At 41.2% G+C, this 15493-nt stretch overlaps 1 protein-coding gene and 1 long non-coding RNA gene across 2 annotated transcripts in view; one reads left to right on the forward strand and one right to left on the reverse strand.

The window, feature by feature from the left end:
• Window positions 1-15493, forward strand: part of TNR (tenascin R) — a 190138-nt gene that overhangs the window by 161431 nt on the left and 13214 nt on the right. Inside the window, exons 16-17 of the mRNA XM_058540006.1 lie at window positions 322-452; window positions 1341-1473. Of these exons, the coding sequence (XP_058395989.1) occupies window positions 322-452; window positions 1341-1473 (264 nt within the window). The remainder of the gene's footprint in view (window positions 1-321; window positions 453-1340; window positions 1474-15493) is intronic.
• The window catches only part of LOC131404869 (uncharacterized), an 83168-nt gene that overhangs the window by 40133 nt on the left and 27542 nt on the right, over window positions 1-15493 (reverse strand). The window lies entirely within an intron of this gene.

Below are 15493 nucleotides of genomic sequence, written 5' to 3' on the forward strand. Positions count from 1 at the left end.
CAAAAGTGAACTCACAGATCTGCAGATTTAACAAGGTCATGATTTCAGACCCAGAGGGTCAGATTGGAAGATGTCACACCGAGGCCCAGAGGCCCAGAAGAGGGAAGAGAGAAATAGCTACAAGAATGATCATGATGCTGAGTGATTATTTTCTGACCCAGGAGCGCCCTCTGTGCTCCTGTCCAAGCTAGAGCTGGGGTCAGCATGTGAGCGTGTGAGCAGCCCAGAGACCACATAGGTGGGCAAACAGGTACACATGCCTGGAGTCAAACAGGGATGAGCTGGAGGGGCAGGCACTCTGGCATTTCCTCCTCTTTGCAGTCCTGGACCCTCCTGCAAACCTAACAGCCAGTGAAGTCACCAGACAAAGTGCCCTGGTCTCCTGGCAGCCACCCAGAGCAGAGATCGAGAACTACGTCTTGACCTACAGATCCACGGATGGAAGCCGCAAGGTGAGATTTTTCTGTGAAGGGGAAAGACCATTTCTATCAAGCAATCCACAGGGAACAAACTGGGTTTCCCATTATGGATACATAGCAGCTGTTGAGGAAAGGGTCTGCAAGCCACAGAATAGGGTGCTAATCCTGGCTCCACTATTCCTCTCTACACAAGTTGAGGCAAAACACTAAACCTCTGTGAGCCTTGGTTTCTTCTCTAGATAATGGGGGTATCTACTGCAACTTCACTTGATCGTGGTGGTGCTTCCAATATGATGATGCAAAGCACCTTGGAAACTTCCAAGGCTATATAAGTACAGGATATTGGAACGATTTTTCGCTAACAGGGCCAAGCAAACATGAGCTGGACACCAAATTCAACAGCCTTTTATGCCTCTTGATATGCATTATAAAGGCTGCATCTATATGGCCTACAGTAAAGAGATGACAAATTTCTGTTTCATGTGATCAGTTGAAACAGTCCATCTAGAGCACTGGTTGTCAAATTTTTGTTGGCAGTGGAATTCTTTTTTAAAGTGAAATCATATTCAGAATAGATTTCAGCAGAACTAGTCTGTTGGATATGGAATAAGAAGGCCTAGGATTCTGCTTCCTCACTTCTCAAGGAGGCCCAGTGCAATCCGAAAGCCTCTAGATTCGCCAGTCCAGGTGCCCATGTTTATCCCAATGTGCATTTGTGAGATAGCAGCTGGCCTAAATCTCACAGAGGAGCTGTCCTCTCTGCTTATTGGCTCGGTTCTTCTTATTGTGGGATGGAGAGGATGAAGATGGCCACTGCAGTACTGACCTAGCCGGCCATGGGACCTGAACTTCCCTTCCCCACTCCCTCTATTGTGAGCCAGTCGCTCCGTTTCACCTCCCTCCCTCCGGCTCATTCCGCAGGAGCTGATTGTGGATGCAGAAGACACATGGATCCGACTGGAGGGCCTATCAGAGAGCACAGACTACACAGTGCTCCTACAGGCGGCCCAGGACACAGCGCGGAGCAGCATCACCTCCACGGCCTTCACCACAGGTGAGAGACTTACCGCCCCTCTCATCCCTTCTTCTCCCCTGCATGATGTTTGTCTCCTCAGCAGCCTCTGCTGAGACTTGGCCAGGGAGGAGCCTATCAAAGAAACTCAATTGCCTCTTCCTGCGAAGGAAGATAATTTTTTCCTCCGCTACCAAGGCCACCATAGGAACCAGCAGCGCAAATCCCTGGTCCACCTGGACCAACTAAATGCACCAAATAAAGACATCAGGTTCCTGTTGAGATTTTCTGCAAGTGTTTTTCCAGCAAAGTTCGACCTTCCCTCCCTCCTTCCTGTGCTGCCTGTAATCAGAGCTTCACCTAGTAAAAATAGCAATAGTAAACCCTCAATATTAAATCTATGGTTCTTCTCCACACACAAAGCACTTTTGCATTCCTTTGGTCTCAACTCAGTCCTTATCACAACTCGTGAGGAGGGCCTTATTATCCCCCTGTCACAGATGATGAAACTGAGGTGCATGGAAATCAAATGACTTCCATGGCTAGTAAGTGGCTGGGTCAGAACTTGAACCAAGCTCTTCTACTTCTAAATCCAGCTGCTCCTCCTGCCTTCCTTCATTTAAGTATCGGCAGAAGATACTTGAAAGTGTTGTTAGGGGATGAGTGTCCTGATGTGTATAACAGGAAATAAACTAATATCTAAACTTTGAGGGCTATTTGACCAGCACTGTTCTAACTGCATTACATGCATTATTGAATTTAATCCTCATGACAGCCTATAAGGTATGTTCTATTATCCCTATTTACAGATGAGGAAATTGGGCCACTTGGATCACAGAGAAGTGAGATAACCCACCCAAGAGCCCAGAGCTCTTAAATAGGAGAGCCAGGATTTGACCCCAGTTGTTTTGGCTCTGGAGTCTGTGCTGTGAACAATCCTTTCTGCCTCTCTACATTCTGTAATGTCGGACTGCTCCGTGCAGACTTTGAATTCCCTCCCTGCCCCACGTTCTGGGGGTGTGGCTGTGCACATATGTGGGGCAAGTAGGAGCATGTCCCTTATCCCTAGACACATGCCTGCCTGCCACCTCAGAGCACCAGGATGACTGGATTCCTGCCCATGGCCCATCACCAGACAGAGGTGACAGAAAGTCCCCCATCCCTACCCAGGTGCCTCTGCCACTAGACTTGTTCTAAATGATAAGCAGGACACTGGATCAAATGCATCAAATTCTTTCACCAGGGGTTCTTTAGGGTAGTGAGATTGTGAATGAGTCCCCTTTTTCCTTCTCTTTATACGTTTCAATATCTTAAAAAGTGTCTACAATGAGCACAATAATCACAAAAATGACTTTTTTAATTAAAAAAATTAAAAATAAACCTTAGTGTCACAACCAAGACAAGAATTCAAGACGTGTCCCTACCAAGTGGAACTTGGAGGACACCTCATCTCTTTTATGGGACTGAAGTCAATTACACTCACCCTTCCTGCCCTTTCAAAGAGGTCTTATCTCAACCAAGGTGCTGCCCTCTTCTTGTTCCAGTCCTGCCCTGCACATTCGCAGGTTAATAAAAGGTTCTTCCATGGTCATCTTTTCCAAGCTACCACCCAAAGACCCAGGTATTAGAGTTTTTACTGAATGAGGAATTTCTTTCCCATGAAAAGGACACAGAAGACAGAAACGTAAACAGAGCTCCCAATTTGCATATTTATTATGCAAACTAATCTAAACTAATCATTTCATCCCCAAAATGCATGGGTTTCAATGCTTGCTCAGTGTAGTATGAGCTTTCAATCCCCATCCTCGTAACGCCACAGCTACTGGTTGTGCAGTGTGACAATACACCTGAGGTTTCTGCAGTGTCTTGCTCCAGATCCACCTGAGCTGTAAGAGACCCTGGCCTCTCTTAGATGGAGCTGCCCCAGGGGGTATGCAATAGTTTGGACTTGGGATCCCAAATCCAGCTGGGGGCTCAGCAAGATCCAATAAGCAGAGGGTTAACAATTTCTGGAAATCTGTAGAGGAGGCCAGGGTAGTGGCTATGTTTGGTGGACAGTAGAGGGGGCCTATCAGGATGTATTTAGGTGTTTGTTTGTTTTTACAAGACTCTAGTTGACACTGGGCTCCTGGACCAATACCAACTCAGAAAGGAGAAAACTGAAGAGCCCACGTTTCCGTACAGTGTAGTTACTGACCAAGAGTGTGGGGTACCAGAGAAGGACTTGCCACTACTACAGTGGTACATGGAAAGGATGTATCCATGTTTGGAAGCTTTTGCAGAGTTTTACTGGAAAACTCAAATTTAAATTTAAGTCACCGACGCATACCAAACCCTGCTGGCTTTATCTTGGAGATTTATCAGAACCCACTGAAACAAGTGGTTGCAGAAAGAAACGTTTGTGGACAGAAGTAATGCATGTGAAAGTGCCTTGCACAATGCCTGGCACATAGCAGACATAATCAATGTTGGTTAAAATGAATAGTTAAATCCCAGCTGAGAGCCCAGAAGAGGGGTTTCTGGTGAAACAAAGCTGTAAGAAAGGATTCTCAATATCCCTCACAGGGATGGCACAGCAAAGAGGTACTGCCTACAGAGTATGATGCCCAAAGTCCCTCTAATTTCAGGCTTTTTCTGCTACCCTAAATGCAAATTTCCCTGAATACATTACACTAAGCCTACAGTTATTTGCATGCCAATATTAATAAGTCCTCATTGCCTGTCGCACGCCCCTGTCCCCATCTTTTCTAGCCCCACTTTCCAAATCCCCCGCCAAAAGCAAATTTTATTAAAGAGGAAGAGGATACAAAGGTGCCAGCTTCCTAAGTTTGGGGATTAGGATGTTATCAAGAAGAGAAAGATTGGAGTTTGCTTGATAGGCGGCGTGAGCAGACTCCTTAAGGTGGAGTCTGGTAGGAGGGACCTCTGGCGCCTTGGGGCACCCAGGAATTTCTCATCCGAGGACACCCCTGCAAGCCACCATAGACCTCCCAAGATCTAAGATCCCGCGAGATCTGGCTTCCTTTGGGAAGAGTGGTTACAGCAACAGTGCCAGGGGCCTTATTCCACCCTTCGTTGAGCCTACCCTCGCGCTCCGCGCATCCCAGCTTATCTTCTCCCTGCTCTTCTATACACACACACACACACACACACACACACACACACACACCCCTCCATGAATTACCCCTGCCGAGCAAGATGTCTGAGGAACACCAGGGCATCCTAACTGATGAAAAACCAGGGCTGATGGATTTAGAAGCTAATTTCATTCTAGTAACTGGCATCCTTCCCGACTTCATTGAGGCTGCCTGAGCTTTCCACCTAGCAGCGTCCTGTTCTTAGGACAGGCTGATCTCTGCTGATCTCTCTAAGTGTTTTTTATGCTTTGTCTTATGGAACAAAAGAGTTTCATGTTGGGCCCCAAAGTGACCACCATCCACTGACAAACCCTCATCTTGTCCTGGATGGGCCAAGAAAAGAGACTCATTTCAAGCAGACGTCTACTTAATGGTCTGGAAAAGAGTTGGGATGTTAATAAAAAAAATAATAGAAAAGGGAGAGAGAGAAAAGAGAAGAACTGGCTCCCACAAAACCTCAGAAACCTCCTTTGATCAAGATGTCTTCCCTTGTTGCATAACTGCCATATAGCATAAGCCCATTTCATTCTTTCCATCATGATAATAGCTTCCTGTCCTCTTGTCTCTGGTGTTTGCACAAGACTCTGGGGGGAATTAAATACAAGAAGTATGGAAGAGAAAAAATATGGATACATTATTTATAATTTACTGTCGCCTGAAATTTCATCCAAGGTCTACTTGTCTTTTAGGGACATGAATATAAATGAGGAAACAAATATTCCCTGCAGAGCAACAGGGACTTGGTGAAATGATCTTCTGAGAGGCAGATTTCATTGTCTCTTTTAATCCTGTAAGAAGCAAACAAGGCGCTCACTAAAGCTTGTCCTCAGAGACAGTGAACACTATAAAATAGGTTGTCTTGACCTTGAGGTTAAGTGAAGACAATCATTTGCAGAGGTACCCAGAGATGGGTAATGAGTTTTCTTTATTGCCTTTGCTCCAGTCCCTGCTATCCCACATCCAGGCTGAGTGGCTCTCTGGGGCATTTTAGGAAAACTCCGGGAGTCTAACACAAGCTTTAGTTTTTGAGGTTATGAATATTAAGGAACATTGGCAAACCATGGGTTCTGGGACAATGGATGGTGGGTCACGCAAATCCACATAGTTATCAGTTGGAAAGGAAAGCCTAATGATCAGTATCCACTGCTCTCTACCCTTATGTGCGCCACACTTCCCTCTCCCCAAAGTAGGGGCTTTTCTCTGTTCCACTGCTTAGAAACAGCTCAAGTTCTTGCTTCCTTGAGACAAGCAGACTCCTAAAAGAAGAGGTTCACCTTCTTCTTTCTTTAGGACCTGACTGTGGGGAAGGAGGCAGGGCACTAAGCATCCTGTTAGAACAAACCATTACCATGCATGTCCAACATGGATAGATGGATGAGTGTCAGATGAGAGGTCTGATTTAATCATACTGCTCAGTTTATCGCATATCACCCATGTCAATCTCCAACAAGGTCCCTCTCTGTATTTATTTCCTTTTACCCCCATCTTTTCTGCCACCTTCTATTTGCAACCATTCTGATGTGTTAAATTTGTATCCTTTTGTTGTCTTTTTAAAAAACATGTTCTTATAAAATTGCTTTGAGTATATTTTAAATGTATGTAAATGGTATTGGATTACATAACTCATTCCCTGTTCTCCTATTTTTTACTCAGCACTGTTTTTAAGATCCGTCCATGTGAATAGTCTTTTGCTTCCAACTGTTGCAAAATACTGCATGTGTGCACCCGTCACATTTTACCTCTCTATTCTCCCAGAGAGGGACATCAGATCGTCCTCGTCCCCCCACCACTGCAAATGGTGCTGCAGTAAATACCTTGTATGTGTCTGCTTATGAATCAGTGAGGCAATGCATTTGGTATATATACCCAGAAGAGGAATTACTGGGTCAGAGGGGATGTGTTTACATAGTTTAACTCAGTATTGTTCTCCTGAATGGCTATACTAGTCTGCACTCCCTCCAACAGTGGGCAAAGGCTCCTATTTCCTAATGACATGCATCATTCCTAATGAGTTAACATGATTCAGCTTTGTAATTCTTGACAGTCTAATAGGCATAATTGATATCTCATTGTTCTAGTTCAATTTCTTTAAATAATAAGTTTGAGTTTAAACATCTCTTCATATGCATGTTAGGCTTTCAAATATCCTTTTTCTGTAAATTGCCTGTTCACATAGGTTGTCCATCTTTCTATCAGGGTTTCTGTGCTAGATAAGTATTAGCTCTTCTTATTTGGGCTTTTGAAATCTTTCTTAAAAAGTCTTTCCCTGCCTATAGGACACAAAGGTATTCTTCTATATGTTCTTCTATTAACTTTCTAGATATATTTTTTTATATTGAGTCTACTTTGTATGTAGTATTAGGTAAAGATACAGTTTTATTTTTCTTTCTATAGTGAGCCAATTTCCTCAATATCATTTACTAAATAATCCATCTATTCTCCACTGATTTGTGGTGCTTTATTGTATATTAAGTTCTATACATATGTGGATCTGTCTCTGAACTCTGAACTCCCTATTCTAGTCCATGGTCTATTTGCCTGTTCTTTTGCCAACCCTACACTGAGTTTTTATATCTATGACTTAATATCTTAATATTAATATCTTAATAGCTGGTAGAACAAGTTTCCTCACTTTTCTTTTTCAAAGTTGCCTTAGCTATTTGATGACTTTTATTTTTCCATAGACATCTCAGAATAAGTTTATCAAATTCCCCAAAAGAAACTGAATTTAAATTGGAATTGCAACGAATTTATAAATTAATTTGGGGAGAACTGACATCTTTATAATACTAAGTTATCCCTTCTAAAAGTATATGATGTATCTTCACTTATTTAAATCATCTTTACATTCTTTAATAGGGTTTTAAGTTTTTCTATATAACTTCTATATAACTTCTATATATCTTGGCTAATTTCTGAACATTTTGTAATTTTTTATCACTTGGTGACTTTTATCTAATTTTAAAAATATTTTCTAGTTGGTTATTGCTGATATGGAAAAATGCTATGGATTTTTATATATTGATCCTGTATCTGGCAATCCTGCTGAACTCTCTTATTAATTCTAATTATCTATTTTATTTCTGTTAATATTTTTAGGTAAATGTTTTATATCGGTTACAAATAATGATAGTTTTATCTCTATATTTCTAATTCTTATACCTCATTTATTTTTCTTTTCTTATCACATTAGCTAGGACCTCCAGAACGATGTTAAACAGTAATAATGATATTATGTAACTTTGACCTATTCCCATTCTTAAAGAGAATGCAACTAAAGCTCCATGTTGCATAATTTTTGCTAAGTATTCATTTTTTAACTTCTTTTTGATTAAAAAAAAGCTATTTAACCTTTTCTAAAATAAAATAAAAATATAATTGGCTAACCTTAAATAAACAAGAATATTATTTGCTTAGGTTTGAAGTTCAAAATATGCATTAAGTTACAGAATTTTCTTCTATCTAAGAGTTTTTGTCATAAACTTTGTTGTTAAATTTTATCAAATGTCTTTTTTCTGCATCAATTTAGTTAATAATATGATTTTTATCCTTTAGCTTACTAATGAGGTGAATTACATCGATAGATTTTTTTACACATTTTCTTACATTACTAGGAGAAACCTCATGTGAATATGATTTTTTAATACGCTGTTGGATTTGATTAGCTAATATTTTGTTTAGGCTGTTCACACCTACAATCATTAATGAAATTGACTTATACATTTTTTTCTTGTACATACCTCCTTATTGAGTTTTGAAATCCATGTTTCACTAACTTCATTAAAAAAAAAACAGCTGGATAGCTTTCACTCTTTTTCATACTTTTTTTGGAATAACTTAAGACAGAACTCATCACTAAAACCACCTGCGCATGTTTTGTTGTTGGTTTGTTTGTTTCGTCTTTTGTTTTTGGAATGTGAGATGTTTGACTAATACTTCTAAGTTTTTAAACTAATTATCTCTCCAAGTTCTTGGTTTCTTGTTGCATCAGTTTTGACCCTTTATAACTTTCTAGGAATTTATTCATTTCATCTGAGTTTTAAATTTTAGTGGCATAAAAATCTTCAAAAGACTCTTTATTCTTTTTAATCTCCACTGTATCTGTAGCTATTTTCCCTTTTTCATTTTATTTTTTTCAACTTCTCTATTTCTTGATCAGTCTTGCCAGTGATTTATTTCTGTTAAATATTTTTAAATAACCAGCTTTTAGATTTAAGATCCGTATGCATGTTTATTTATCCCCATTGATTTCTTAAATGTATCAGTATATCCTTCCTCTAACAATCCAAATGCTTGAGCGTGTTTTCATATCTGTCTGGACTCCTCCTTACTTCTACTCTATCCATTTCACCTCCACTGAAACAAACTCTGTTCAGATTTTGGTTCTGGGTTGTTATGAATAGGCTTTCCTTTTTCTCTTCTTTTATTATAGCCTTTTATTTAAGACAAAAATAATAAATTTTACTCAAATATTTAATCAGCCTTACTTCTCGTATCTCCAGCATTTGTCACTTCTTAATTGTGTGCCTACTCTAAATTTTCAATATAGGATTTTGTAAGGCAAACCTTCTGAAATCTCATATGCCTGAGGAAGTTTGGTTTTTTTTTTCTATCATACCTTCACATATGAATTGCAATTTGATCAGATATAAAATGCTGGGTTCAAATATTTGTTTCCTTTCTATTTTAGAATATTATTCCATTGTCTTCTCAAATTCAGTGTTACCATTGAGAAGGCTGATGTCAATCTGATCTTTGTTCTTCTGTAGGTGGTCTGCTTTCTTTCTAGAAGCTTTTAGAATGTTTTTCTTTCTTTTTGACAATCTTACACTTCACTATATATCTTGGAGTTCATTTATCCTTTTATCTCCAGTTTGACACTCTATAAACCCTTTAAATCTGAAGTGTTTTATCTTTCATTCTGAGACATTTATCTTCATTATTTCTTTACACATTTCCTTCTATTTTTATTTTCCCTTTTCAGGACTTCTATTAGCTTTGGAATATGTATTTTATCCTCCAAATCTCTTAGCTTTTTCGTTATGTTTTCTTTCTCTTTATCTTTACCTTCAATCTTTTCAGAATACTTCAATCTGATCATCCAATTCCTTTATTTATCCTCAGCTCTATCTATATCCCCCATTCATCCCCATCTGTTGTATTCTTACTTTCAACTGTTATATTGTTCATACCTAATATTTCTACTTAATTCTTTATGACATTTTTTCTTTTTTCATATTGTTAATATCGTTCCTTACCTCCTGAAATAAAATTATCATGCTTAATTTAGGTCCATCTATCTTAATAAATCTGCATCAGATGATTGATGTCATACTGCCTGTGGTCTTTCTTTCACATTAGTCTTATTCTTTAATGAATGGATATTCTGGCCTGTGAGCTCATGTTCCTTTGGGGTTCTCAGCTGCTCTCTCTGGTAATGTGTGTATTAGAGAAGAACCAAGTACATGTGAAGGGGTAGGTAATGATTACTCTGTGACACTATAGGGGAGAAGCAGGAACAGAACTTCAAAACTATCTTCTAACCCACCCTCTTTCTTTTTTGTACTGTTTTTATCTGGTTTTTTATCAGGGTAATGCTGGTCTTATTGAATGAGTTGGGAAATGCTCTCTCCTCTTCTATTTTCTGGAAGAGATTGTATAAGAGATCATATTGGTGATATTTTTTCTTTAAATGTTTGGTAGAATTACCAGTGAAGCCACCTGAGCCTGGAGATTCTTTTTCTAAAGGTTTTAACTACAGATCCAATTTCTTTAATAGTTATAGTACTACCCAGGTTATCCATTTCATCTTGGGTGACTTTTGGTAAGTGGTGATTTTTAAGGAATTGGTCCATTTCATCTAAGTTGTTGAATTTATTTACATGGAGTTGTTCATACTATTCAATAGGACAGGGATGTGCAATCCCTCTATAGAGAGGGCAGTGACTTTTGTCAAATAGTAATACAGTTTGCCATAGGTTGTAAGATGACATTGTGAATTTTATAGAAGGACCTTATGTGTCACTATATACGGGATTTGATCTGGCCCATTTTTAATCATGTTGTCCCAAATGTTTTCAGAAAATCTAACTTTAATTTCCTTTTGCATAATCATAGGGGGGATATAGTGCTCACATGGCATCATACATTTAACAAATGTTGATTGAGCATCTACTGTGGGTCAGACACCGTTCTAAGTGCTGAGGACAGTGATGAACAAGATAAGCCAGATGACTACCCTCATGACACTTACATTCAAGGGGATGAGGCAGTGGGAAATAGACAAAAGAAGGAAATAAGGTAATTTCAAGTAGCGATAATACATTTTAAAAAATAAACAAAGTAATGGTGTAGGGACAGATGTGAAGAGCTAACTTCTAGGAGAGCTCCTATGGTAGGAAGGCTTTCCTATTGTCACTTGCCACTTCCTCCCCCCATCTTAACCCTCACCTCAATTACAGTGGTCAGAAAAGGCCTCTCTTTGAGCTGAGACATTTGAGCCAGGACTTGAAAGATGAGAGTGAATCACACAAAGAAGAGCATTCCCAGGCTAAGGAAGAGTAATTACTATACCCCAGGGGAGGAATAAGTTTGGCGTGTTCAACAGATTAAAAGAAAGCCAGTGAGAAAGGGGGAGTACAAGGCGGAGACAGAACATGCAGAGCTTTGTAGGCCGTGGTGAGGATTTTAGATTTTATTCTAATTGCAAGAAGCCATTGCAATTGGAGCCATTGCATTGGAGAAGCCATTAGAGGGTTTTTGGCAAATGAGAGACAGGATGTGATACGATCATATTTGCATAAAAATGATCACTCTGGTTAAAAAATGGAGAATGGATACAAGTGTTGCCAGAATGTCAGCAAGGGACCAGGTAGGAGGCATTACCATGACCCAGCCCTCTCCTTGCCGTATTGAATCAAGAGCCACTGAGAGGGGCCAGGCTGACAGCTGCCAGGCTGTGACCAAGTAATCTGCTATTGAATTGGGTCTCCTGATATAAGTGAATCCAAGGAATAGTAAGGAAAATTATGTCAGAACATTTCTTTGCTGTTTAGGTGCCTTTAGCTGTTCTTCGAAGGGAAGATTTGGAAGCCTGTTGCATTTGCCTTGGTGGGTAGAAGGCAGGTGATCTGCAGAGCTTAAGGACCTTCCTCAGCAACTCTGTTTAAGGTGAAGACATCCAAGCTATTTCTCCATAGATTCTCCATTCCCATTACCTCCTTAAAGGCTGTTGTCACTTCTCTTCCTGGATTCCCACTATACCTCCTGAATGGGGTCTTACCTGCAGTCTCACCTCCATCTAATTTATTCTCCACTCTACAGTGAGAATGATCTTTCTATAAATTTGAGCTTAAAGTCCATCCATGGACTCTCCATCCTATTTCCTTCAGGAAAATGTTCAACTCCTTAAATGCCATGATCCAGTTGCTCTTACCTCCCCAAGTCTCTCCTCATCCATCCAACCCACCTCTTGCTCTTGTCTCCTGCCTAAACCTGCAGTTTCCCAAATAGGCCATGCTTTTGCATAGACCTGGAACACCCTTCTTCCACCAATTTGTGGCTAACTTCGACATCAGTTCCTAAAATAAGAAGCACTTTCTGATTCACACTTGCTGATCCCTGCCCCATCCCAGGATCCACTGCTCACTCTACCCTCACCAGCCCCAGGCTTCATTGCATGCCCACTTCCCTGTTTTGATAGCTCTTTATGTTTATCCCTTTTTGGAGCATTTGAACTTGGGATTATGTTTGTCTGTTTCTCCCACCTTAGTATGAGCAACCTGAAAGATAGGACTGTGTCTTTTTCTTCTTTATATGCCCATTTCTTAGCCCAGTATTTAGAAGCCAACAGACACTTCCTACATGCTGGTTGAATGCATACATAAAAGAATAAACAGGCAAATGAATTGTAAGATGCTGTGAAGGAGGCTACGGCGGTAGGTTTGACAGCCTGTGTGGGCTGAACTGAACTGATAATTTTGCCCTGTCCACAGCCTCAGACTGTCCCCCACAAACCTGCCAACCACAAACTCACTTCTGGGGAAAAAAATCTAAGTGCTAGTGGCCAGAGGTGGTCTCACTTTTGCTTCTATGGGGCAGCACACTTTGCTCTGCAGTAGCAGAGAGACCTGCCACGGCTGTTCTCAGAGAGAAACACTGACATTATGGCTTCAGTCCTGATGCTAAGACCATAATAGTGGGCAGTGAGCAGACACTCTCCAAACCCATTAACTTGGACCATTTTGAAGGCTGTATCCAAGAACACAAAACAAGTAAGGGTTAGGGCAGGGACAGAAAAAGTCTCTTCCTTCACTCCCGGCTGGCTGGGGGCTGTTTGCACTGTGTGTCATGTAGCACACTTCGCTCTACTCAGCATTCAGCCTCCAGATGCCCAATGCAAACCAATTTCTGAGCAATTCTGGAGAGTGCCCTGGTCCTGTTGATCTCACAATTACATCTAGAAACACTTAACCATGAGACGTTTCAGGGTACCAATCACTTGGCATTGCTTTCCTCTTAACTTGGTAGTCACGGCAGCCTGTACTAGAAAAAAAAATGCCTCTTTGTCAGGCCAGGCTCTAGTTACTGCACCAAAGACAAGAAAAGCCTCCCAGCTTTGCTCTTGGCTCTAACATGTCTGCTTTGGGAAAAATTACTGGAATGATCTATATTAGAGTTAAAGGTGAGTTTCCAATGATATTAGATAGTATGACATCCAGAGAGCTAGGGATGCCCGAAATCTGCCCTGGCCATCTCCTAAAAATGTGTGAAGCCACAGTAGACATGCAGTGAACACTGCAGAACAGGAATCAGTGTATTCTTTATTAATAGCTAAGCCCAAATCCAGTAACCCCCAAAGCAGAACTTCATGGTAAAAACTGGAACACTGGCTTAAACTCAAAGATAAATAGAGTCTATTATCCCCTCTCACCCAATCTAGATTTGGGGACCAGCCCATTCAAGACATATCTACTGGGAAGAAGAGAGGGAATGAAATGGAGAGAGAAGGAAAGGGAGGAAGGGAAAGAAAAGAAGGGAAGAGGGGGGAGAGAGAGAGAGAGAGAGAGAATGAAACCAAGACAATGTCTGTTTATCCGCCTAGCCATATGGCTCTAGGCAGAGAAAGTAGACCACCAAGCCCATTGGGGTCACTGTCTGCCTTACTAATCCACCTCTTGGCCTCTCTGAGAAGAGGAAAACGTACCAGATAAAGAGTGGAGTTCAAATCCAGCCGGTCTTCAGACTCGTCTGAGGAGCTTTGGTAAAACATGATTCCCCACCCCCCACCCCCCAACAGTCTGATTCAGTAAATCTACTGCAGAGCCCAGGAATCTGAATTTTAATTAAGTTCCCAGTTTGGGAACAATTAGTGAGCCTCTGCTTCCTCTCGTCTGGTGAAAAGGAATAATTTTATTGAGGACTGGTAGTGTGAGGCAAAACTTTGGCAGTATTAACAGCTGGAGGGGGGCGGAGAGGAATGGTTTCATGATAAATGTCGTGTCTTCTCCAAACGCCCAGGATCTGAAAATCCCAGCTGGCTGCTCCTGGTATTCTGCATGAGCAAAAAGCTTGTTGATTTTCTTTCCATTAATGCCACAGACTAAATTACAGTAAATCAAATGCATAAATAACCAGGTGACCTTGCAATTTGTCAAAGGTAAGACAAGTGCACCAGCAACTATGCATCAGCCACCTCCCCACCCCTCTACCTGCCCACATCCCCCCCTCTATCCCATCCTACCTCCCCACCCCTCTATCCCCTCCCACCTCCCAACCCCTCTACCCCCTCCCACCACCCACCCCTCACCCCCCCAACCCCACAACAAACTTGGTGAGCATACCACCAGCCATCCCAATGCAGGACCTGGAAGGAAGAAAGTGTGGCCTTCCTTTCCCAGGGTGCAGTCTGGGACCTTAATCCCATGCAAACTTTTGACACCCCTTAGATCACACTTTTTTCTTAAGTTGATTTTATTCCCATTTTCTGACTTTAAAAAAATGAATCCCTCTTTATATGACAGTCCTTCAGATATTTAAAAACTTCTCTTCTCCAGAGCAAGTCATCTCAGTTTTTTTGTCTTTAGTAGGTCTACCTTTAAAGCAACTCATACGTTTGAGCCTTTTAAAACTACCTGTAACTTAAATATTAAATCATCTACATTATCAAAGTGAAGGGGACTGTATAAGATCATGTATTTACCTGTTCTGAAGTTTGGTTTGCTTTTATATGTTTACTTGTATGAGGTTGTCGTTTTGAGGTTTGGGGCAAGATGTCCTGTTGGGGACACGTTGGGTACTGGGAAGAAATTTGGGGCTTTGGCCCCTTTAAGGAGCTGAGTTGAGTGAGGAGAAAGGGCTCTTAGTGCATAAGGTAGGAGTGAGCTGAAGACCAGAACATTTTGTGCTGATCTTCTGAAATGAGAAACTCAGGCAGTGAGAGAAGAGGGGAGAAAGGAAGGCAGACAGGCTGGTTCCTCCGGAGACCAGGTGGAGAATGACCTGGAAGCCAGGAAATAATCGCGATAGTTCCAAAGCAACAGGGAGAGGGGAAGGAGCTCACCCACACCTGTCCCCCGAAACGTAACCATAACCTCCAGGGACAGGTGGGGTCAGGAGCCAACGAACTCTAGGATGTGCTGGAGATGAAAGTGCAGAGCTTTTCTGCAGCTATTAAGGAAATCAGTTTTGGGGGGTAAAGATACTTAATTTGAACATAGAACTTCTTGAGGTCACTTTAACCGTTGAGGCTTTATATGCTTATAAGATAAACACAGACATTAATCCTTTGCTGTGTGGATAGAAGCAGATCCAACGGACTGTATCACACGTTATGTTCCCTGTTTTAGTAGAGTGCAGGAAGCGCTTGACTTGAGGTCTGAAAACTCGAGCTCAAGTGACCGGAGGAAGTCATGTGATCTTTCTGA

Source organism: Diceros bicornis, chromosome 4, assembly GCF_020826845.1.
Source record: "Diceros bicornis minor isolate mBicDic1 chromosome 4, mDicBic1.mat.cur, whole genome shotgun sequence".
Classification (NCBI taxonomy): domain Eukaryota; kingdom Metazoa; phylum Chordata; class Mammalia; order Perissodactyla; family Rhinocerotidae; genus Diceros; species Diceros bicornis.